The sequence below is a fragment of the Mus caroli genome, chromosome 2 (genome assembly GCF_900094665.2).
Source record: "Mus caroli chromosome 2, CAROLI_EIJ_v1.1, whole genome shotgun sequence".
NCBI classification, from domain to species: Eukaryota; Metazoa; Chordata; class Mammalia; order Rodentia; family Muridae; genus Mus; species Mus caroli.
In genome coordinates, this window is record NC_034571.1 from 62,660,035 (window position 1) to 62,684,846 (window position 24,812).

Genomic DNA, 24,812 nt, shown 5'->3' on the forward strand with positions numbered 1-24,812 from the left:
CCTGCGCCCCAGCTGCTCAGGTGCTTTTCTGACCGGAAGACTATTTTATTTTATTTTATATTTTACCTATTTTATATGCATGTGTGTTTTGCCTGCATGTCTATGTATGCATTAGTTGCATGCCTGGTGACTGTAGAGGCCAGAGAGGGAATCAGATCTTATGGACCGACAGTTACAAGTGTACAAGTGGTTATGAGCTTCCATGTGGGTCCTGGGAATCAAACTGGGTCCTCTGGAAGAGCAGCCAATGTTCATCACCACTGACCCATCTCTCCATCCTCTTGGGATATGCATTTTAAAATGAGAGATAATGAGCTGGGTATGGAGATACATTTCTGTGGTCCTAGCAAATCAGGAGGCTGAGGAAGAAGGTCATCAGTCCAAGGTCATCCTACACTATGCAACAAAACCTTGTCTCAAAACTCAAAATAATAGTAATTTGGAACCACTGAAATGAAAACTGAGTAATGATGCTAGGATTTATCACGTGCACTAGCTGTGGAGGGAAGAGTGTTGCTTCTTTTGTGGAGAATATCTGTAAATATACAAACTTTCTTTGCACACTCATTTACCACTCTTGTGTTTCTAAACTCTCCATCTATCTGTATTTACACAATCCTTTTGTGCAGACTGAAAGAAGAAAACTCACTGAAACATGTCCTAAAATGAATTCTTACTCCTTTAGGACATATCTCTGTAAGAGAAAGAAATGATTAATATGTAAAAATGGATTGCTACAGAAATCTTTGGATGGGATTTGGAGAAGGTAAATCCTCCCTCATATTCTTAGAATACACAAATAAGCAACTGACTTTTCCACTCAGAAAGGTTTGTGGATGCTGCTTACTATAGGACCACTGCATCTCTCTATAGTCCCACACATCTCATGGCTTTCATCCTTACCTTGGCCTCTAGCTTTACCCTACTAGTTAGTCTCTCATACACATCATGTTCTATGAATGTGCTCTTTATTTTGTCTGTGCAACCATTATCTAGATAACTCCTACTTGTGTTTGAAGCCTCAACTTAGCTTACTTTTTTCTGATTTACAGTCTCCATTCATTGTTCCATCACTGCTTGACCCTAGGATGAGTAGAGAATGGTGGCTTCTGGAAGTTTTCTGTGCCTGGTCTATTATACTGTCCCTTTTCTTCAAATACTCTCTTTCCCAGTCCACTACTATGCACTTCAAAAGTTCCAGGCTGAAAATTATTTTAATTATTTGCTTGAAATCTAAACTGTTAGGCAGGATTTCCCAGAGCAAGGATTTGAATGCTAGTTCTCTTTTCTCAATACTCTGTAGGAAAAAAAGGAAGGAAGGAAGGAAGGAAGAAGCCAGGCGTGGTGGCGCACGCCTTTAATCCCAGCACTAGGGAGGCAGAGGCAGGTGGATTTCTGAGTTCAAGGCCAGCCTGGTCTACAAAGTGAGTTCCAGGACAAAACAAAGTGAGTCTGGAAAAACAAAACAAAACAAAAGGAAGGAAGGAAGAAAGAAAGAATGAACGAATGAGAGAGAGAAAGAGAAGAAAGTGTTTCAAGTATTTGATTAATTGGTAGATTCAGGGTTAGTAAACCCCACAAGTGAATGGATGAATTTTGAATGAAGACGGCTGTGAAATGGGGGCTAGTAACTTGACTCTGTAGGGACAGAAAATGGATAATAAACCCGGAGATGAAATAACTAAGGAAATCCTCCACTAATTGCTTGATTACTTTGCCCTGAAGATAACCTGGTTCCTTACCAAGATGCTTCTGAGTCCCCTGACATCTTAGTCATGGTTGGCTCACAGTTTAGTAGGATAAGGGTGAAGAACAAAGGGATGATAAAGATATTCTTAACAAATGGGATAGACACGATGAAATCTTGGTCAAGTTGGGTTTCCAATACCATCATGATTCTCATTCACCAGTCACTGTGATTAACATGAAGTCAGTATTTGTGTACCCCAAACTGAAAGTCCCTTCTCACGTTCTCTACTACTACTAGTTTTCCTCAGTTCCTCTTCTTACCTCTAAAGCAAGGGTTCTCAGCCTTCCTAATGCTGTGACCCCTTTAGTATAGTTCCTCATGTTGTGGTGATTCCCAACCATAAAGTTCTTTTGTTGCTACTTCATAACTGTAATTTTTCTACTGTTATGAGTCATAATGTAAGTATATGATATGAAGAATATCTGATATGTGATCGTTGAAGGTTGTGATCCACAAGCTGAGAACTGCTTGCCCTAAAGTATCACACTTCCTTATTTGCTTGAATCCATTCATCCTGACCTTCTCGTTATCATCTTCTAGTGCACCTTAAAGCAGAAATGTTCTCTAGGAGGCTACTGGATTATATATTTCAGAGTTCTTACTGGATGGAGACCTGATTATGCAAAAGTTATGTGGTTTGAACCCACTATACTATTCAGTTCAATAACAAAAATCCAGTATTCAATAACAGAAATGAATTATTGTTGATCTCATGGTTAGCTCTAAGCTTATACAAGAATATGGGTTCTAAGTTGGCAAAAACTAAACAGGCCAAGCGCATAGTTGTCTCTCAAGGAGACTTTGTTGAAATTAATATTACCACCTTTGCTTTCCAGCGCTATTGAATTATGCTCTAACTAGGAAGGAGGAAATAATTTTTTACATGAATGGACTGTAATTTGACACATGTTTTTGACTGGGATATTGTTTATAAGCTATAGAAAACAATGCTAGTTTTAGAAAGGATTACTGTTTCAAACAACAACTCCATTTGAATGCCAGTTTGTTTTTTGTAACATCTTCATTGAATTTGTGAACTTTAAGCTCAACTGTCACTTTTATTATATGCTTCCAAAGTGTATAGACATGTCACTCAGCAAAACAAGTTAATAAATGAATTTATGAACAAATTAAAAAGACCAGTCTAATTTCCTCAAAGAAATATATAGGGTCATTGATAACAGAGAATTCCATGTCATTTGGGACAACTCTGAAATCAGTATAACTAGGGTGGTTAGTTGGTAGTTTCCATGTTTTGGTTTGTTTCACATAACTATAACCAGTGTACTTCAGAAAACAACATACAAAGAAGAAAGATTTCTTTTGGTTGATAATGTCAGAGGTTTGGCTTCATAATTTTTGGCTTACTTCTCAGTCTGAACACCTCTTGGTCCCTGAGACCATAGTTGAAAGAATTCAGACAAGACATGTAAGCCTAGTATAGAGGAGGTATAGAATTTGTTTGCTCAGAAGAGCAAAGCCCGGTCTGAAGAGAGGTGGCAGATGACAGTCAGAGGGATCAGAGTATCCATCTACATCTTAGGAAGAGTTTCACCATTTCTACAATCTTTAGCTCATGCAGCTCTACCAGAAGAACTCTGTCATTGGCATTCAAAGAGTGGGCAGAACACTTGGATTGGCTCGTACAGGAGCAGGCAATCTTATCAGAAAGCCTTCTGAAGTGCAATATGCACAAGGTTTAGGATTCCTAGCTCAGACTTAGACAATTATCTACTAACAAGACCCCAGGTACTTTAACAAGGCAAGTCTCCTCCCATAGTGAGAGGTATGATTCGGGTACCAGTCTTCTGACCAATTGTTAGAGTCTCGAAATCACAGTCTTTGTTTTCTTGGCTGTTGACTATAAGGGAGGGGTCTAATTCAGTGTCCTCCAAGCCCACAAATTTCTAAGTGGTACTTAACAGTAAGAAAGATGAGTATGGTCATGGGAGAATGCAGGCATGGATGCTATTCACTTCATGGAAGAAAGGATGCAGGCAGTAACGAAGGGATCAGAATCATGTATCTGCTCAAAGCTATGGTTTTAGAACCTCCTTCCTCCAGCTATGTCCCATCTTTCTAGGGCCAAACTTTCAGTAAACGAGTGTCTTTGGAAGGTACTTTATTCCCAGCCATCAAAGAATAAGTCTATTTTCCAAAGCCTTGGAGAAAGCAGAATTACATGGTAAGAGCTGTGCCCACTGCCAAATCAGGAACAGGTAGCAAGTCTTCCTAAGAAAGCAAGGTATTAGCAAAAGTTTGTGGGCAGTTATCAACACATTCTCAAACAGAGAATTGGAGAAAACTAAGAAATGTTAAAGGTCAAATTTTTTTAAAGATTTAGTTCTGTATTTATTTTATGTATGTGAGTACACTGTAGCTGTACAGATGGTTGTGAGCCTTCATGTGCTTGTTGGAAATTGAATTTTTAGGGACTCTGCTTGCTCTGGTCAACCCCACTCACTCTGCTGAGCCCCACTCTGGCCCAAAGATTTATTTATGATTATACATAAGTACACTGTAGCTGTCTTCAGACGTGCCAGTAGAGGGTGACAGATCTCATTACTAGTGGTTGTGAGCCACCATGTGGTTGCTGGGAATTGAACTCAGGACCTTCAAAAGAGCAGTCGGTGCTCTTACCCACTGAGCCATCTCGCCAGCCCAAAAGTTAATTTTTTTTAATCAAAATCAAACGATTAAAAGCTCAAAGTCAGAAAAATGAAAGCAATATGAATTGAATGTGAGCTTGTCTGATTTAAGAGCAAAAATTGTGCCTAGCTGCAAAAAATAGCCTTTTGTAAGAAGCAGACCCTTTGTGGAAAATTACTGATGTTAGCTTTACTCCAGAGTCACCAGTGCTCGTGGTCAATGTATTCATGTATTGAATATCAATACACATAAACAATTTCTGTTCATGGGAGAGGAGAAGCTAGGAGGTTATTTCTGGGGCTTCTTGGGTCTTATGAAGATGAATGACCGTGTTTACTTTAGTCATTGCTGGCAATTCTTACACCCTTATTGTGTTTATTCAAGAATATGAAAATGGCTAGGTAAACATGAATAAAACTGTACTTTATTGATTTTGCAGAGTTCTGAGGAAGATTTCTGAGGCATGGAGCTTCCAGCAGGTTTGGAAGAAAGTAAAGTGAATTCCGTGATGCAACAACACAAGTGAGGTTTGTGGGCACCCACCAAACCAACTCCTCTCTGGCAGGAATTTTAGATTGACGAATACTATGCTGCCTTTGCAAAAGGACAAGAAACTAGTGCCCAAAAGACGTGTTCTTCAGCATTTGGATTAGACCTGTTCTCAAGACAATGGCTTCAAAGGTCTCCTGCCTCTATGTATTGACCGTTGTGTGCTGGGCCAGCGCTCTCTGGTACTTGAGCATAACCAGACCTACTTCATCCTACACTGGCTCCAAGCCATTCAGTCACCTAACAGTTGCCAGGAAAAACTTCACCTTTGGCAACATAAGAACTCGACCTATAAACCCACATTCTTTTGAATTTCTGATAAATGAGCCCAACAAGTGCGAGAAAAACATTCCTTTTCTCGTGATCCTCATTAGCACCACACACAAGGAATTTGATGCCCGCCAGGCAATCCGGGAGACATGGGGGGATGAGAACAACTTCAAAGGGATCAAGATAGCCACACTTTTCCTCCTGGGCAAAAATGCTGATCCTGTTCTGAACCAGATGGTGGAGCAAGAGAGCCAGATCTTCCATGACATCATCGTAGAGGACTTCATTGACTCCTACCACAACCTCACCCTCAAAACCTTAATGGGGATGAGATGGGTTGCCACTTTCTGTTCAAAAGCCAAGTACGTCATGAAAACCGACAGTGACATTTTTGTGAACATGGACAACCTTATTTATAAACTCCTGAAACCCTCTACCAAGCCAAGAAGAAGGTATTTCACTGGTTACGTCATCAACGGCGGGCCAATCAGGGATGTCCGCAGTAAGTGGTATATGCCTAGAGATTTGTACCCTGACAGCAACTACCCACCATTCTGTTCAGGGACTGGCTATATCTTTTCCGCTGATGTGGCTGAACTCATTTACAAGACCTCGCTCCACACCAGGCTGCTTCATCTTGAAGATGTGTACGTGGGACTGTGTCTTCGAAAGCTTGGCATCCATCCTTTCCAGAATAGTGGCTTCAATCACTGGAAAATGGCCTACAGTTTGTGTCGGTACCGCCGCGTCATCACTGTGCACCAGATCTCTCCAGAAGAAATGCACAGGATCTGGAATGACATGTCAAGCAAGAAGCATCTGAGATGTTAGGACTTCTATGAATGTAAATAACTTTCTTTTCTAAGAAATGGGGACTAAGATGTTGGTATTTACAGGTGTCACCAAGGGAACATGAACTGGTCAGGGGTTTGTAAATGTTTTGCTTTCTGTTCCTAGTTCTTTCTCGGATCAGTATTTTACGCATATTGGGCTCGGCCATGGAAATGGTGAGAGAGTTAGAAGGGCCAGATTTCAGTCTCAGGTCCTAAGACATTGCCATTTATTTCAAAAAGTGACTCTATATAACTGCCAGGATTGGTGCACTGTGCATCTGAGATAAAGATCTGGGCCAGGAGATAGAAACTCAAAGTAACGTCCTCATACCATCTCTGCAAACGTAAATAGTAATTCTTTCTTTAAAAAAAAAAAATCAAAACAAGTCAGAAAAGATACGCAGTCAGGAACACACACTAGATGTGATCACTAATGCTGTGTGCTGTTGTCATGTAACATTTTTACATACATTGCCATAAAATGTGTATAGAATTTGAGATTCTACCAATAATTGATTTTATCCCTAGAGTAGGGCATCAATGACGAAATAGATGAGGATGTACACTTGTGGATCAGTTATCCTGTATGTATAGAAAACATCTCGGCATAGATTCACAAGAATTAAATCTGGTCAGCAGGTGGGTTGTACATAGAAATGCTACTTTAAGTAAACAAGTAAACGTTTTTTTCCCCAGAACAAATATTATATGATGCCACCAAGGAGACTCCAAATGTAGTACTCTCACCTACTTTCTTCCATAAATGCCTTTAAGTGCATTTTATGGTTTTTGGATCAGTCAGGCATATGTCTCCATGTGTAGAAAACACATTGGTAGGCGGCCCAGAAATAATGCATAACAATTGATAAAATGCAAATCTAGGTATCCATTCTAATTAACATGAGCTTGGCAATAGTGTACAATGCCCCTTTCACACATTTGCAAAGCACATGAGAACATCTTTAAGGAGTACCAACCTTATTAAAAGATGTGCCCCTGCTACCAGTAGAAGAAATGCTCTCTTAGCATCTACAGCATTCACATATGTTTAGTTAGCAAAAGTGCGTTGAGATGTTCTGGGGATTCTGTGGCTGAGATCCGTGGGAAGGAAGACTAGGGAAGCCAAGTTGGGATCCCATTGATGCCACAAATTTATATGGACCATTTGAACAGGCATCTCATTTTTGATGTACATCTGTAGGCTCACTTGTAAAATGGCTAAAAAGAAAAAAATCTACCTCACAGGTACTGTGAGAGCAAATCACATTTGCTAATAAGTATTTCGAGATCTTTTAGTTTAAAAGGTGCTACATAATGCCATGTATCATGCACAATGCTAAATGCTAGAATGATTTACAGTAATGATAAAGATGGTTATCCATTGTGGCAGCATCATCCTAATATCACAATTTACCATAATAAAGATTGACTGTGAACTATCAACGTACCTGATTCTTCCAAGACTGGATGTTTCCTTGGCTATACGTTAGTTGATTGGAGGAGCTTCCGTTTCTCCCCCAGTATCTCGTTTTTGGTGACAAATTTTTCACTTCAGTGTGTTGCCTTGGCATCCCAGGATGTTTAAAGCAAAAGAATCTATTTTGCTTTGGGGAGGAGCTTTGCATAGGTTTTGCAAAACACAACTGAAATCGTGGAAACGTTTGCCCTGTATTCTTAAAACTCTTTAGAACAAGTAGGGCTAATCTACTCCCTCAGAGGACAGATAAGCACTCAGCAAATCTCCACAGTGGCACATCTACCGTTGGTGCACCACTCCTTGTCGTGATGCAAAGAAAGCTGGAAAAGTTGCTCATTTGAGCTATTTTCTTTGCACCTTGACCTCTGCAAAACCCCCCATAGAAGCTGATAGTAATGGGGAGACAAAGGAGTACACGGAGTCCCATAATCACGGAATCCCTCGCTAGGAAACACTTAATATTTCATCACCCCCAAAGTACTGACTAATATAGGACTTCCCATCCTTTAATGTGATGGTGTCAAGTGACCTGGGAAAAGATGAAGCAAGACAAGGTGAGCCACCCTCCCACCATCTAGCCTCAAACCCTATGAGCTCCAATGGCTGAAAGCCTCCCACCCTCAGGCCTCTTTGGCCTCGCAGCAGTAAAGCTGAATGCAGTCTCTGTCTCCTGCCCTGGCCTTGCATCTAGTCCATGCTCAGCCCAGCCACTTTCCATGTCCAAAATCTCACACTATAATAACGACGTCTGTACATCTATGAATTGCTTTATATGTGTGTGTGAAGTATGTATAGAGCCCTAATCTTGAAAAGGAGCAAAAAAAATCAACCAGAAAATCACTTGTCTTAAAGAACTGTTTCTTAACTTTTTTTATGCTACATAATGCCCGTATGACAAACATGTAAATAGACATCCAAGAGTACATGTACATATTTTAAAGGCGCTTTTCTTGTCACCTCAATTGTATGTATGGCTAGAACCTGCTTGATATGTAACATTTTCCTCTGCATGGAACTTGATGAGGCAAGGCCATTTGTCCAGTATCTCAATAGCCTTAAGCATGTTTGTTCGCTGTTTGGTTTTTTTTTTGAAGTTCAAAAAGAAAAAAAATGGTTAATTTGTCAAGGAAGAAAAGTTCTAATTTTCTACTTTTGTTAATTCTATGACAAGAAGCTGGTCAAATTATTGTCATGGTTATTTATTAAGCCATTCATAACATTTGTTTAAGAAAAATATTTCATAATAATGGCAGTATTCTGGGGCTGGGGGGTTTCACTCAGTGGTAAAGCACTTGCCTAGCATGCAAAGGGCTTTGGGTTCAGTCCTCAGCACTGCAATAATACAGTTAAAATAATGTCAGCCCTACTGTGCCAGAAGTCACTCAAAGAATTTTTCTAAGTACTGTCTGGTTCCCCATTATTTCTCCATTATGTACTGGATAATATCAGCACCTAATCTTAAAGGTTTTTCTTGTATTTCTTAGAGGAAAGGATGCTTTCTCTTTGGTGCCTCGTTTATGTGGCTTTGTGACCCCCTTGGAGCAGTTTCAGTCTACAACAATGTGCTTTTAAATAACCAGATTCAAAACATGAAGATCATTTTTGATTTGAATTAAATATGGAAGGGCAAAACCCCTTGTGTGATAAGAAATGGAGGGGAAACAAACTCTTTACAGAGAAGTCACAGAAGGAGTTTTTCAATCAAATTTCTTCTAACAAAAGACAATGGGATATTTATGTACAGTGTGTGGAATTCATTTTCTACCTTTGCTAATATGTGCATTCAAAGCGGGGAATTGATTGTATCATTTCTGTAAAGGGGAAGGTACTTTTTATAAGCCACAGGTAACTTGTGAATGAAAGACGAAATCCACTAGAGACGCTTGATGATAATTGACATTTAGGTATATTGTTATATATGAATGATTGTATTTATGTATTTATTTGTTCAAAATTGTACATATGGTTTTACCAAAAGTAACTGTGTGTTAAAGTGCACTCTTTGGGTTTGTAGTACTATTTAGGGTTACAAGGGTTGCCAATCAAGCTGCTAATCAGAATACTATTTTTTTGTATCGGTGTTACAACATGTGACGAATAGACAACACTGTCTTTTCATTCATCCTCTTTCCTTTCCTCTTGAAATGTAAACTGTTGGTTGAAAGCACGATGCAATTGTACAGGCCCATCTGCCAAGAGGAAGATCATGGTTTCATAAGACTGATTTTTTTTTTTAAACTCCTGGGACAAATAAACAAAAGAAGAACTCAGCCCGTTTTTCTGCTTCTTTCAAATGGCTCTCTTTGGGGAGATGTGATTGTTTATGCCCACCCACTATAATCTTTCTAACAATTTCAACATAAGCAATGCTTTAAACAACTCAGAGCTTGTTCATAAAAGCATGAAGCAAATTAGTTGTATGCTTAGAGAGCTTTTGGTCCAATAAATAAGCTATGGACGACCTCTGGGTTTAGGAAATGTGCTTCTCACCTGCTTCTCATTGGCTTCAGAGAAGTGTTTTACTATCCAATTAAGTGTGTGTGTTGAAAACCTCAACAAATTCCACCTACAGAGGGACATTCTGTTGAGAGCCTGCTTAGCACACCAGGGCACATTAAATCTAAGGCAAAAATCTCATTTAGTGTTGTATCCATATATCTACTTAGGAATATTCACATATGGTTTAAGAGTTAATTTATGAATGAAAAAGTTCTTCCACCATTCTGTAGCACAGGTGAGTACATGCTGACTCCTGATTGCTAACTGTTAGCAAGAGACTAAGAGCTAAGAGACTAAAGCACTTTTTAATATTATTATTAATTTTGATCCAGCTAAACAGGTCTTCATTTTCTAAAGAAGATGTTAAGTTTGGGTTTAACTTCTCCTCCCGTGATGCCTCCAATTTCACAAGGGCAAAATATAAGCTGAAATATGTGAGAAAACAATAAAAAAACCATAAAATATGCAGTTTTGTATGCCATGTGACTTTTTAAAGAGCAATATTCTCAGAGTATTGTAGCAGATCAGAACAATCCTATTCATTTGTGGACATCATAGAAATGCAGATTCTTTACCTGTACCACAGACTTGAAGCTCAGTCATCTAATGTGAGAACTGTAGGCGACCCAGACAAAGTTGAGGGCACAGATCTGTGAGTTTAGAAGCTGTGCTTCTCGCCTTATTCCCATCGACTTCAGAGAAGTGTTTTACTATCCAATTAAGTGTGTGCGTTGAAAACGCCAACAAATTCCACCTGCAGAGGGACATTCTGTTGAGAACTTGCTTAGCAAACCAGGCCATGTTAAATCTAAGGCACAATCTAAGGGAAAGGAAGAGCAGTGACCGTCATGCCACAGCCTATGAACTGCATCCAGCCCACTTCTAGTGAGCTAAGAAGTGTTTCACAATGAACATGTGGGCACTTGCACTGAACTCAGCCTATGTCATCTATTATTCTAGCAATGGGAAATCTATTTTTTCCAGTAGTAGATGCATCCTGAAAAATAAGCCATTGCTATATTATGTTTTAAACTTCAGCAATCAAAAAAAGCAACTTTACTTTGTCTTGCTTTAAGTGATATATATGTATATATATATATATATATATTTGCATGACTTAACCTGTGAAGTTTAAAATATTTATTCCTTGGTCCTTTATCAGAGAAGCTTACCAACTTTGATCTAGACAAAGAAACACTATGAAAGGTGTTAGACACAAAAGCCCTACATTATGAAGAGGGAATCACATGGATCAAACATTCTAGCATTGTCTCCCCATGTCGCCAGAGAAATGACAATCTGGTCATGATAATGAATAATGCTGAAAACCAACAGCTGCGTGTATTTTTAAAATAATTCCTCTCTCTCTCTCTCTCTCTCTCTCTCTCTCTCTCTCTCTCTCTCTGGGTGATTTTTTTAAAAAATTATAAAGCTTGATTTTAATTATAACAATTACCCACAGTTTAATTAATATATTGCTTAAAGATGTGTGGGTATCAGACCAAAGAGGGTGGGTTTCAAATAGCTTGATTGTCATAATTACAAGCATTCTGTTTTCTCATTTACTTAATTGATTGCCATAGATTTCCAGATGAATTCACACCGTTGGAAGAGAATTGAATGTGTTTCTAAAGGAGGAAAGGGCAAAACAAAAACGGAGGTGGGCTGTTTAGAAAAACGGCATGTAATCCGTGCGAGCCTGAAAATTGCCCTTGATAACATCTCCTTACCTTTTTGCTGATTAAAATAAGAATTGTCTAAAATGTAATAGAAATGAATTTTAAAGGTATTATTGATTCAATACATCTTTAATAGCAGTGACTCTGTCTGCAGCCAGTTGCCCAGCGCTCAAGAAACTTCTGCATCTCATTTTCCTTATGGAATCTATCAGTCGAACATTACATTAATGATTTGTTAGGTCTCTTGCAATGACCCAAGTCCTCACCTGAAGAGATTATGGCATAAGAGGTGATTTATTCTCCCGCTGAGGTTTACCTCAGTGTTTACACAGCAGTAACTACTGGACTGACTTGGCCGACCTGGAGGAATTACTTGCAATGGGGCAGTAGGGGGCGCTAGCGATGAATACTGTTTTTCAAGCATGACCTCAGCAGGGTAAATGGGGGAGGTCAAGGCGGGTGGGGGACGACGGGAGGGGGGGGAACACACTAGAGATTTTCTGCCACTGCAATATCTTAAAATGTGTTTAATCTTAACTGTCGCCCCGTGCAGTGAATGCTGCTATCTCCACTTGACAGTTGGGGAAGCAGGCAGCAGAGAATTTGTCATTAAAATGGTGAATTTAGGTCCCTAGCGCTAAAAGCCCATGTTCATTGTCAAACCTGAAAAGACAAAAACAAGCAAACAAACAAACAAAAAGATAAAGAGAACAGAAAACAAACCAAAACTATGAGGTCACATTTAAGCAACACGAAACATAAGTGAAAGAGTCAGGAATGTTACATCATTGATTTGATTCTGCCCAAGTCTAGTGACTATGAAAAGGATCAGAAATCCGTGACCCCGCTCACTTGGGTGAGCCCATATCATGAGGAAGTTTAATCGAGCTTCCAGCCCTCAGAGCTCACCCATGTTTCAATCGAGGGAAGGGACGATCTATAAGTTTAATTATCCATTTTCCCTCATGGAAGCAAAGGGTCCCCTGGAGAGACATTCATCATGAGCTAGCTGCGTTAAGAAGACAAGCCCTCTGCACTCTGGGTCTGTCCCACCCTGCCTCAGACCACACTCAAATGGGCTCTTCTGTATCTGTTTTTGCTTTCCTTCTCCTGGTTTTTGCGATGTACGTTAATACACATTTCCTGTAGGGGGAAAAAAAAAAACCAACTTTAAACTACAACCTCAGTCACTGAAGAGCATTTCACCTGTGATAAGACACCTTTTCTCCCAGGAGGATACAGACCACAGGCAGCACACACGGTAAGCAGCACGCTGGATAAGGGAACGTTGTAGTTTCAGATAGCTCTGTGCCTAGCCTCTATCTAGAAATCCTACTAAAGTGATGAGTGGTGGTTCTGAGATGCAGCAGTCTGACTTTCTTTTATTCTCTCAGACAATTCTGATGCCATTGCTTTATGGTTGTACAAAACTAGATTATACAGAGCAATACTACCATTCATTAAGCATTCATGTGGGATATATATATATATATATATACATATGTATGTATATATGTGTGTGTGTATATATACATATATATATACATATATATGTATATGTGTGTATATATACATATATATATATATATTCCCTTTGTAAACATTCACAAAAGGAACAAAAACTTGGAAAAATTAAACATTAAGGTCTTGAATTTCTAACCTCTGTGATCCCAGCACTTGGGAGTTAAAAGCTGGAGGTTCAGGAGTTCAAGGCCAGCCTTACTTACATAATTGGTTCCATCAAGGGCTGGAGAGATGGCTCAGCAGATAAGAGCACTGTCTGCTCTGCCAGAGGTCCTGAGTTCAATTCCCATCAACCACATGGTGGCTCACAACCATCTGTAATGGCATCTGCTGCCCTCTTCTGGTGTGTCTGAAGACAGCTGCAGTGTACTCTTATAAATAAAAAATAAATAAATCTGTAAAAAAAAAAACCGACAATACAAACACTGAAACACTGATAGATTTTTTTAGGTCAGAAACTGACTCTCTCTCTCTATCTATCTATCTCTGCTGTGTGTGTGTGTGTGTGTGTGTGTGAGTGTGTGTGTGTCTGTGTGTTGTAAAGTTTACCCTAAGACCTGATGAAGAAAGTTAAGGTTCCACAAGAAAAAAAAATGAAAATAAAAGTTTTTAAAAATAAAAAGTAAAAAGTTAAAAAGCAAAACACCATGCTCCTATTTTGGTATTTGCTGTAGTTTAAACAGGAAGTAATGAACAAAGAACTCATGTAATGAGGCTCGGGTTCCATGCTAATGGATCCAATGTCTCACAGGTAGCTTAACTAATAAACTCATTCATTTCCTGTTAGCGTCTTGACGTTTTCTTCTCATTTGATCATGAAAGCCATACTAGGATGTCCTAGACAGTCTCCTGTATCCTTGGCCCCTTTCTGCCTACCCTTTTGGCTTGTGGCCTCCACAGGTGAGCAGCTTCACTCTGCCACACATTTCCACCATGAATTTCTGCTTCTTCAAGGCTCAAATCAAGTCGGCTGCCCTTGCTCATAAACCTGTGAAACTGTGAGGCAGAATAAATCCTTTCTCCTTTTAAATGTTTTTTCTCAGGCATTTGCCACACCAACAGAACACCAGCTGACTAACGTGCCCAGCAGCCAAATACAAGATGCAGTATTAAAACTAATTGGAAAAGGTAGAGGCTCATGACCTACGTACCAGGTGACAGTCAGGTCTAGTAGCTTTGCCTTCCAAATAGCTACCACTTACCAAGACAAAGAGTAGACCCACTGATTAGCACAGAGAATAGGTGATTCTGCAGCATAAACAGAAAGCTAAAAGGAAAGCATTGGAGAAGGCCACTAAAGCCCACTGTATGTCAACACATGTTAACCACCTCCACATATGCTACCTAGAGGGTCAAACTCTTCCCTGGGAATATGACCAGTCCACTTAATATACCTCTCAGAAGGACTAATGTTTAGGGAGAGATGTTTGGGAGTTAGGAAAGAAAGAAAGAAAGAAAGAAAGAAAGAAAGAAAGAAAGAAAGAAAGAAAGAAAGAAAGAAAGAAAGAAAGAAAGAAAGGAAGGAAGGAAGNAGAAAGAAAGAAAGAAAGAAAGAAAGAAAGAAAGGAAGGAAGGAAGGAAGGAAGGAAGGAAGGAAGGAAGGAAGGAAGGAAGGAAGGAAGGAAATCAAAGTTAGTCCCTCACCAAAAATAAATTCAATATTTATTGTTGCCTTCGTTTGGTAATTAAGAATTTAAGTAGTCCCTATAATGTTAAGAAAAACAATGACTAGAGAGAAACCACTAAAATCCCATATCTTTTGATTTAAAAGCCATGATCCCCCTTGAAAATTAAGTATGGGGAAATCCTGGCTTAAAAGTCCTAGTATGTCCAAGATCATTTGGGCAGAACAGTGTTTGGGGTTTACAAGTGAGTCTTTCAAGTAGGGGGGGAAAAGGTCTATAATCAAGACACAGAGCCTAAAGAACACACAAATAGCCAAGGCAACAGGGTCAGAGTCTAGAGAAGAGTCAGAGAAACAAGCTCAGGGCATCTGCTGAGATTACCATGATTAAATTGCCAAACACTGAGACTCTGATTTTCCTGCAAAGCTCCCACCCATGGAAACCCCTATTACTAGGAATTGAGATCCTAGTACAGAGCACGGAACTACTGCATTAGGATCTAGAAATAACCTAGGTCAGATAAAGCCAGACATAAATGCTTTCAATGAAAATCAAACTTCATGGTTTTCAGTGATGTAATGTATACTTCCCACTTAAGGTCATAACAAGAGGAAGAGAAAATGATGCACTAAAGAGTGAGTGATTAAGGCAGTGAGAATTTTCAGAAGCCATGATGAGTATGGAGCAGAGGGTGGGGGTGGGGGTAGACAACAGTGATTCAGGGAGACATGGGAGAGTATCACCGTGTACCAGTAACTCCCAGAAATAGTCCTCTGCCTTTGCCTTTGTGGAAAGCAGTTACCACATGAAATTCAATCCACTCTCACATCAAATTCTATTGCAGATAAGAATGGAGGTGTTCCCCAAAGCTAGATTCCAATCTGTGTGGTTTCTGAAGAAGGATTTGAAGAAATCATATTCTCCTGCATTTCACTTTGAGTATTTGCCTGTGTGTCCTTTGCTTTGCTTCTGAGATCCATACCAAAACCACTACACCCTTTTGCATTAAACTCTCATGCCCTGAAGATTGTAACTCAGAAATTTCACAGACGACATGCCCAGCATTATAAATGGAGGAGGTTGTTGTACACGCTTGTTTCTCATCATGATGGAAGATCATTACCACCCAAATAACCCCATTTTAAAGAATAGCTTTAAAGTGAAATGATGAGATTCCCATTAAATCCTAACAAACTTTATGACTTTGAACAGTTTCTATTGAGAAACTTGCCATTTTGTATTTGTGACTTGGGTAATCTCCCATGGCAGACTGTTGACGCAAGTCTCTGGAGGCATCTCCATTTATTCATTCAAGGGTTCACTCGGAAATATTTCTTAGAGGTTAATGAGGGACCAGACACAATGGTAAAAACAAGAAATACATATTGACAAATGTACTGAGCAATGTTCTTTTGAAACCCCATGTTTACTTGGAATAATATTTAAGATCAGACTATTTCTTCATCTTCCTAATCCATGGATGCCTTCCCAAGTGATGCTTCACGCGAACAGGACTTGTGGTCCACATTCATCAAACAAGAAGATCTCAAGTCATTGTCTGTGGGATCATCCCTTTTCTCTCTCAAGAATGAACTCCAGTGTACCAATGTCTATTAACTAGAGAAAAGATAGTACTGTACATACCAGTATTACATATACTTGAATCTCCAAAATAGAAACCACATTCAAATACAAAAAAAAAAAAATACATTTTAAGCCAGGCAGTGGTGTACAAGTGAGTTTTAGGGCAGTCAGGGATACACAGAGAAACCCTTGAAGAAGAAAAAAATGTGTCCTAATCAATACATTGTGGTGATAGGTTCTTGTGCCCTTGAAGAAATGAAAGGTTACATAGAATTCTAAATTCTCAACAGGTTTACTAATGTAAAATAACAATATCTTTTTGTGAAATTAAAGTAAGCTACTGCACAAACGAGCAATGCATATGATTCAGTGAATCGCTCCAGCCAAGCAGACCCATCCCAGCCCTTTATCCCAAGTCAGTAACTGGCCAGTCTGCGCTCGCAGCCATAAGTGTGCGAGTAGACATAGTCTGAAATCTTACAGCACTCCACAGTTGTGCTGCTAGGGCTGAAGTGTCTCTCACTCACTTTGATTGACTATGGCATAAATACTGAACAAAAGCACACTTGAAGTCTTTTCTCCTTCACAAAGTAGCTGCCTCATGTTCTAAAATGGTCTACGCCACTCTCAATGTCTCGAACATTCAGACCTAACCCAAATACTACTTATTCATGGCGTTCTCTATTATACTTTGTCATGACAAAAATAAATAAATAAAGTGCATTCAAGTACACCAATCTGTTGTGTATTATGAGGACTGTGAAATCTCTATACATTTGATGATGACCCTTATTGTCCCCAAGTAAGGCTCACCAGAATCAGTGTGGAAGCACTGAACAACCCCTGGTATAAAAGCATACACTGGATCCTCCATTGCCTGTTTAAGGAGCTGGTAAGTTTCTTTGGAAAGGAGAAAATCAATGATAGCCAACAATAGACTTTGACAATATGATTGATCTTCTCCATAAAACTGCTTTTTATTTTCAATTTTTCCTATCTCAGTATTTGGGCAATTAAGCCTCAGTGACATTGGAAGTCCAGGAAATCAGCCTTAATAAGTTTTCTAGCTTTTGAGAATATATATATATATATATATTTGAGATTTTATATATATATATATATATATATATATATATATATATATATACTGCTTGGTCTGTATAAAAATACTCTCATTTATGTTTTTAGGCATGACCATTTGCTGTGCCTTTTTTCTGGGGAAGACTATCTCTCCCATTCCTTACTTGCCTTTAGTTATTTGGGCTTTCCCCTGTCTGGGTTATCATGTCTATTATTGTTTTCTTTGTTCAGTTTGTGCTTAAGCAGTCCTTTGATGAGAGTGAATGGGTAGAGTTTCTGACATTCCTAGGAAAGACAGTCTCACAGCAAACTCCCAGATCCTCTGGCTCTTGCAGTCTTCCCACCCATCTTCCCCAGTGATCCCTGAGCCTTTGTATTACAGATGTATCTGCTGGTACTGGGCTCCACACCTACTGCTTTTGATTGGTTGCCTTCTATAATGTTCTCCGTGCGTTGCAAAGAAAAGCTTCTTTGATGAGTGGTGAAGACTACACTTATATCTCAGGATTCAGAGCTAGGAGCCTCAAATGAGAGAGGATTGTAACATTGCCTTTCTGAACTTGGGTTACTCACACAACACGATTTCTTTCTGGGTCTACCTATTTACTGGGTCTCACCCTGGAGAGAAATGAAAAAGAATTAAATCTCTGCCTATTGCCTTAAGGGTCTTCCATGTTGGGATCTCTGTTTGGAAACCTCTGCCATGTTCCCAAGCCCTCCTCTCATTGGATCACAATGACCTCTCAGTGCCCAGCTCTCTCCTTCCCCAGGACCTAGTCTTCGCTCCACCCTGGTAATCTTTTCTCTCACAATTCCCCTACCCATGAATTCTGAGAATTTTCTCTCCATCAAGGCACTTACTCTAAGTATCTCTCTTCAGAGATACTGCCCCAGCAGAAATCTCTCTCTCTCTCTCTCTCTCTCTCTCTCTCTCTCTCTCTCTCTCTCTCACACACACACACACACACACACACATTTGTATAGCACCTTATTAGATTTCTCTATCCGAATTATCAGTGTTTATAGTTGTCCGTTGATCTGAGCATTCCTTGGCTCCATCTCCTTTTCTAAAACACAATCTTCATGAAGATCCTTGCCTGCTTTGTCCGCATCAGATATCCAGCCTCTCACATGGACTTAAACAAGGACAGTGTTCAGAAAGCAATTGTGGAGCTCCTAAATCAATTAAGTTCATGGGCACCTCAAGGTAACTGCCAACATTTCAAGCAGTTCTCAAAGCAAAGAATATTTCTCCCTCATTGTAATTTTTTTTTAATTTACTCTGTCCTTTCGAAGTAACAAAAGTCAAAAACCCAATTTAGGAAGTTTCAATATCCAAATGTATGTTTAGCCACTAGTGATTTCCTTCCAAAGGCTTACACACAGCACAGGCCCTGTCTGCACAGGAAATAACTACCCTTGTTGTCCATTGGTCCTCTATTTTTTTCCATAAGCCTCCTACCATTGAATATAATCTTTCTAACACTCAGAGGTCTGATTCTATTATTTCTTACCAGTTACTCTTCCAATGGGAGAATGAGGGATGAAGGTTAAGATTCCTTAAATGTGATTACCTGACCCTTGGGAAGTCAGCCCCTGTTTTGCCTCAATCTTCCCTTAATATCCTGGACTCTAACTTTATGTCCTGCATTTTTCACACAGGCTATCTTTTCTGCTTGAAGCCTTCCTTCTCCCTCTGTCTTACAGTCCTCGCCTGTTCGGCTGGTAGTTGATTCTCACACTGTACCTCTGAGCTCTGAAACCTTCCTTGTGGAAGTCCCCCTCAATGCTTCTGTCTGCCTCTTAGGAACTACATTAGACAGGCATAGAAAGCAGCTTTCTCTGCTGGGCCACTGTCCTGCACTCATTACCCCTGCACCTCTGTGGATCTCACCCAGACAGACCTCCACAAAGGCAACTGTCACACCTGCCTTCATCTATTTGTGTAGTCTGTCACACATGTATGCAATAAAATTTCGCTGGCACCTGTTATGTGGTGTGAGACATATCATGTGGGCACTGCGGACAGAGCAACAAACACAGAAGCCAGCAACAGAAGTCCAACCATTACAATTATGACTTGTTCATAGAATAATTCTATGTCCAGTTTTCAGAACAATGCTAGGCCAAAAGCATGCGATGCCTACTGCATTTCTCAATTCAGCTGTTACACACTGAGCATTTATAGTCTGCCTGGAAGAGCAGCAAAACAAATTTTTGAAATTCAGGTTTTTTTGTAGCTCCTTAGAGTACATCAGAGAAGACAAATGCCAAGCTAATCACATACAATTAGACGTTGAACACTGAGACTTCAGCTACCTGACTGTCAATCACTTATTTGCATGCTGTTTATTTTGCATCTCTATTGGGGTAAAGGTCAGCAAAAATATAACACCCTGTGTATTTGTAAATAATGTTCCTTGGAATGTAGCCATCTGGTGATCTGTTTACAGGTTGTCTGAGCATGCTTTGACTCTGCCAGTTAGAAGTGAGCCTTTGCAACCAAGATCATTTGTCTACAGAACTTAAGGAGTTACTTTGTGGCTATTTACCATCAACCTCCACATTAGAGGAAAATGAAATCTACTTATTCATTGGTTAGCATGTTTTTTTTTTTTAATAAAATAGGGTGGAATGGAATGGTTCAAAAATTGATGAAACTGTGAAGAATAATGGAGTGAAATGGAGAGGAAGAGAAGAGGAAGGAAGAAAAAGGGCTGGATGAGGGGAGGGGGAGGAAGGGAGGAAAGGGAGAAGAGGAAGGGAGGGGAGAAGGGGCAGAGAGGAGGAGAGTGGAGGGGAGGGGAGTGGCGTGCCAGCCAGGGCAGCAGGAGAGAGCATTGAGAGTCTGCTCACACTGCATCTGCAGTCAGGAAGCAGACAGAGATGGCTGCTGCCTTTGTGCTTACTCCCTCTTTATTCAATCCAAAACTTGAGCCCAGAGAAGAGTGTTGTTCTATCCAGGGTCTGCCTTCCTTTGTAAGTTCCCACTTTCTGAACATATCTTTGTAGACACACCTAGCTGAGTATTTTTATGAGTGACTCTAAACCTGTGAAAATCCACCACTGTGTTAGGACTGGAGTCTATCTCAGAGAAAAATACTTACCTGCATGAGTGTGTGCAGCATCCTAAACACCAATTTTGGCAGTAAATAGCTTTCAGTGTTCTTGTTGTTTTTTGGGGTTTTTTGTTTTTGGTTTTGGGTTTTTTTTTTTTTTTTGGTTTTTTTGTTTGTTTGTTTTAAGATGGAAAAGATGTTTAGACATTTATCCCACTATTCCATGAAATAATATTTGGCAGCTCATTAACCCAGTCACTCACATAACAACTGAAAAAATGAACAACATGAATCAATGAGTGATTGGCAGATATTTCTCATTCAACAAACATTTGCAATTCTTTATTTAAATTAAAACTTTATCATGGTGTTGTCTAGATGAAAATTACTAAGACATAACCCTCTTCTAGGAGGAACTTAGTGTGTACAGAAAGAGTAAATCCTGATTATATATAATGTGGTTGTTTTGTATTAGAGATATAAAGAGAATCACACATAAAGATGAGAAAGCAATTCATGCCATGGGGCTTTGTGTAACCACAGTAAAATAGCACAAACAAAGACAGGTGAAGCAAAGTTAGCAAGAATACATATGCACCTAAGAGGGAGAACAGTAGTGTGAGAGGAAGCAGAAGGAGAGAATGTTGCTAGCATTTTATGAGGCTGAAACCTAATAGCTGCTCTAGAAAGTGGAAAGTGTACTCATTGGAAAGTTTTAAAGCATTGTGGTGTTAATACTGGGGTATTCAAGTAGGTTTTAGATTTTAATGAACATTTATTTGGGCACAAGTGACAAAGGCTAGACAAGGAGACTAGACCATTCAACTGCAGGACTGAGTGGGTTAAGTATTTGATCATTACACATTCATACATGAATTGAAATTTCACACTATCGTCCGTGCATATGTACAATTACCACATCAACTAAGAATACTGCAGGTGCAGCAGCTACATACCAGAGTTCCTCCTTGCTGAGATATTTTGTCATGGCATGCATGGCAGATTGCCTCATTACTTAGGAGAACAGGCTAAGAGTGCTGCATGGTCCATCACCCATACATCAGCTTAGTCACTGTGGATCAGCAAGACTAGCATTAAACCTACATTCCACTCGAACCTCTAGATCTCTTTCTCATGTAAACGCACATGCCCTTCCTTTGTTAGTAATGAAGAAGTGCTCAGGGAAAGGATGGGGTTAGAAGAGGTGACTCAGGTGGTCAGGTGGGATCTGCACTCAGCTGCTCCTTATTCTTAACTAATCCACAGCTTTAATACACACACACACACACACACACACACACACACACACACACACCCCAATCCCCTCTGTCTTAGGGTTTCCATTGTTGTGAACAGACACCATGACCAAGGCAACTAAGGTCCAGTCCATTATCATCCTGGCAGGAAGCATGGCAGCATTCAGGCAGACATGATGCTGGAGGAGCTGAGAGTCCTAGAGCTTTATCCAAAGGCAACAGAAGGGGACTGTCTTCTGCAGGCAACCAGGAGGAGGCTCTGATTCCATAATGGGTGGAGCTTAAGCATAGGTGACCTCAAAGCACACAGCCACAGTGATACATCTCTTCCAACAAGGTCACACCTACTTGAACAAGGACACATCTCCTAATAGTGCCTCTCTCTGTGAGCCAAGAATTTAAACACATGAGTCTATGGGGGCCAAACCTATTCAAACCACCACACCACCATTGCAAGATGCTTATTATTTAATTTTTTTATATTTAATAGTCATGTGCTAATTGTACATATATATGGATTATAGTATGGTATTTCAATACATGTATGTAATGTATAATGATCAGATCAAATACTTATCATTTCTTTGGTTTGAAAACTCTATGACCTATTTGACATATTCAACTAGATGTTGTGAAATATAGAGCTTCTTCTTTTTATGTACTTATTAATTCATTATAGTCCCTAAACTTTTCTAAGTCTATAGTTATGCTTTTGTGATAACACTAGTGATATTTTCCATTATCTTGAACCCTATTTTATTAAAGGCATAAATATTTATGTTTTTTCACTTATTGCGTATATCATTTATATCTTTGCTGTGGTACATATAATTTAATCAAAATGTCTCCCAGCATCAGATATTTCTGACAAATAATGTTAATAATCATTCCAAGAATTCCTGGGTTAGGAAATTGCATATTAACATTATGCATTTTCTTGCTTTCAAGATGCAACTTCTCCTGCCATGAATACTGCTAACTTGATGGAGGAGAGGCGAATCGGGAAGCACAGCCTGGGCTTGGCTTGTTCTTTGAGAATAGAGCATTTCTCCTGTGCCTTGGGAGAAGTCACGCTGTCGCCCGCCACTCCTTACCTTTCCTGGTAGAAGCCTACCTAAGCAAAGCTTGGCCTTTGGCATCCAGAGGAAGCAATTTCTTCCAGCACCACAGAAGCCGCTAGCATTCGGCCCATCACATTGATCTCTGCTTCCCCTTTAGAGACCTAAGTGAGTCTTTATTTCTCACAAAGGGGAATCAAATGCCTGTGTTTGAGCCAGAGCATTTATGTGGTGTGAGCAGCTCTCTGCCACAGTTATCTCAGAGTTTATTTTATTGTATTCCCAGGAAAGCAGTCAGTGGAAATCATTAAGCAGAACCTGGCTTGCGGAACTCAGTGTGCACTTTGGATGTGAAAGGTCTTCTTCAGTTCACTTTAAAATAAGCCCATGCTGGGAGGCATCGCTTTTCTAAGACTTGGGGCAGGAAGGAGACAATAGCAGTTGTTCGCTTGCAGGTCCAGGAAAGACACAAGGATCAACATAATAGCCATCCTACATATTACATAATTAACAATATTATCCCCTTATCAAGTTCCAGTGTCACAAAAAAAAAAGGATGTATTTTTCTTTGTGACATTCCCAATTCTCATTCTGTCCTACACCCTAGGGAGTTGGTGCAAGCTAAGTCTTATATGACTTCACAAATATAGGCCAGAAACCATCTTTTCTTTTGCTTGAATAAGCTGCATGTTCAAAGACTCGGGCTCCACATGGAAGTTTGGGGGGACTATCAGCACACAACCAAAAAGCTTTTCTCTGCTGGAAGAAGAATGGAAGAGAATAATCTCAGTGCCGACAGGGCTTTTGAGATGCTCTAGCCCCAGTGACTCTCCCATGGCTCCCACTCACTGGGCCTCCTGAGTACAAAACATCAGTACTCAAGCCTTCAGAAATATAAACAGCCACATCCTGGCCCCTGGGGTTCTGAAAGAACCGAGCAAGATCATAGGTTACTCTGCTGCAAAGCCAGGCCTGAAAACCAATAAAAGAACCCAACTTATTATATTGCAATAGAGGAATGGTCACCAGAGAGGAAGGTATTCAGCCAGGTACATACAGAGGCAAGAACAAAATTGTAGACCTGTTACACTAAAACTGTTTTTTACCTAAAACTATAACCACATGCCAAAGCTTTCAAGCATAACTTGAGAGTTCACTGAAACACAGGAAGAAAATAAGTAATCCCACTTGTGGGGACTCAGTTTCAGAGGCTACTTCTATGCCTTCTTCACCAAAAAGAACCCTGGTAACCAATTACGTAGACACAGAGTGATAGTCACTGTATCTTCCGTCTCCTATGCTCGCCCTCATTTTCCTAACAGAGATTCACAGGGAATAGGGAGAAGAATGGCAAAAATGTGTTTAAAAATATATATTTACGAGAAGTCTCAGCACATCCAAATAGACCAGACTTGGCTAGATCCTAGCAATATAGCTAATGAACAACAACAACAAAAAGAAATAGTCCCTGCCTTAATAAAGTTTATACTTAATGGCGTTTAAAATAATTACATAGGCAGTTTATAACTTAGGATAGTGAATATTATGATACGCTAATGGGCTATAGAAGTGACTATCAAAGCCTTCATATAGTGACAAAGAAATGCCTTTCACTAGCAGACATTTCCTATTGATTCATAACACTTAGAGAAAAGAATCTTAAAATGCATACATAGCCAGCTATAATCTCAGCAACTCAAAATTCCATCCAGGGCTATGATGAAATAGCCAGCCTAGAACTCCCACCCCCTTGAAAAACAAACAAACAAACAAACAAACAAACAATAAGCCTGGATCAAATGATCACCAACAGCTCTTCCAGAAACCTGGAAATGAGCTAAAAGCAAACTACTATTTGAGGAGTGTTTATTCATTAAAAGAAAGAAGAAAGAAAGAAAGAAAGAAAGAAAGAAAGAAAGA

At 39.7% G+C, this 24,812-nt stretch overlaps 1 protein-coding gene across 9 annotated transcripts in view; it reads left to right on the forward strand.

The window, feature by feature from the left end:
* The window catches only part of B3galt1 (beta-1,3-galactosyltransferase 1), a 550,921-nt gene extending 541,123 nt beyond the window's left edge, over nucleotides 1-9,798 (forward strand). For all 9 annotated transcript variants that reach the window (XM_029469665.1, XM_029469661.1, XM_029469650.1 and 6 more), the window contains one exon: nucleotides 4,839-9,798. In XM_029469665.1, the coding sequence (XP_029325525.1) occupies nucleotides 5,069-6,049 (981 nt within the window). In that variant the 5' untranslated portion in view covers nucleotides 4,839-5,068 and the 3' untranslated portion in view covers nucleotides 6,050-9,798. The remainder of the gene's footprint in view (nucleotides 1-4,838) is intronic.
* Nucleotides 9,799-24,812: the final 15,014 nt, after the last annotated feature.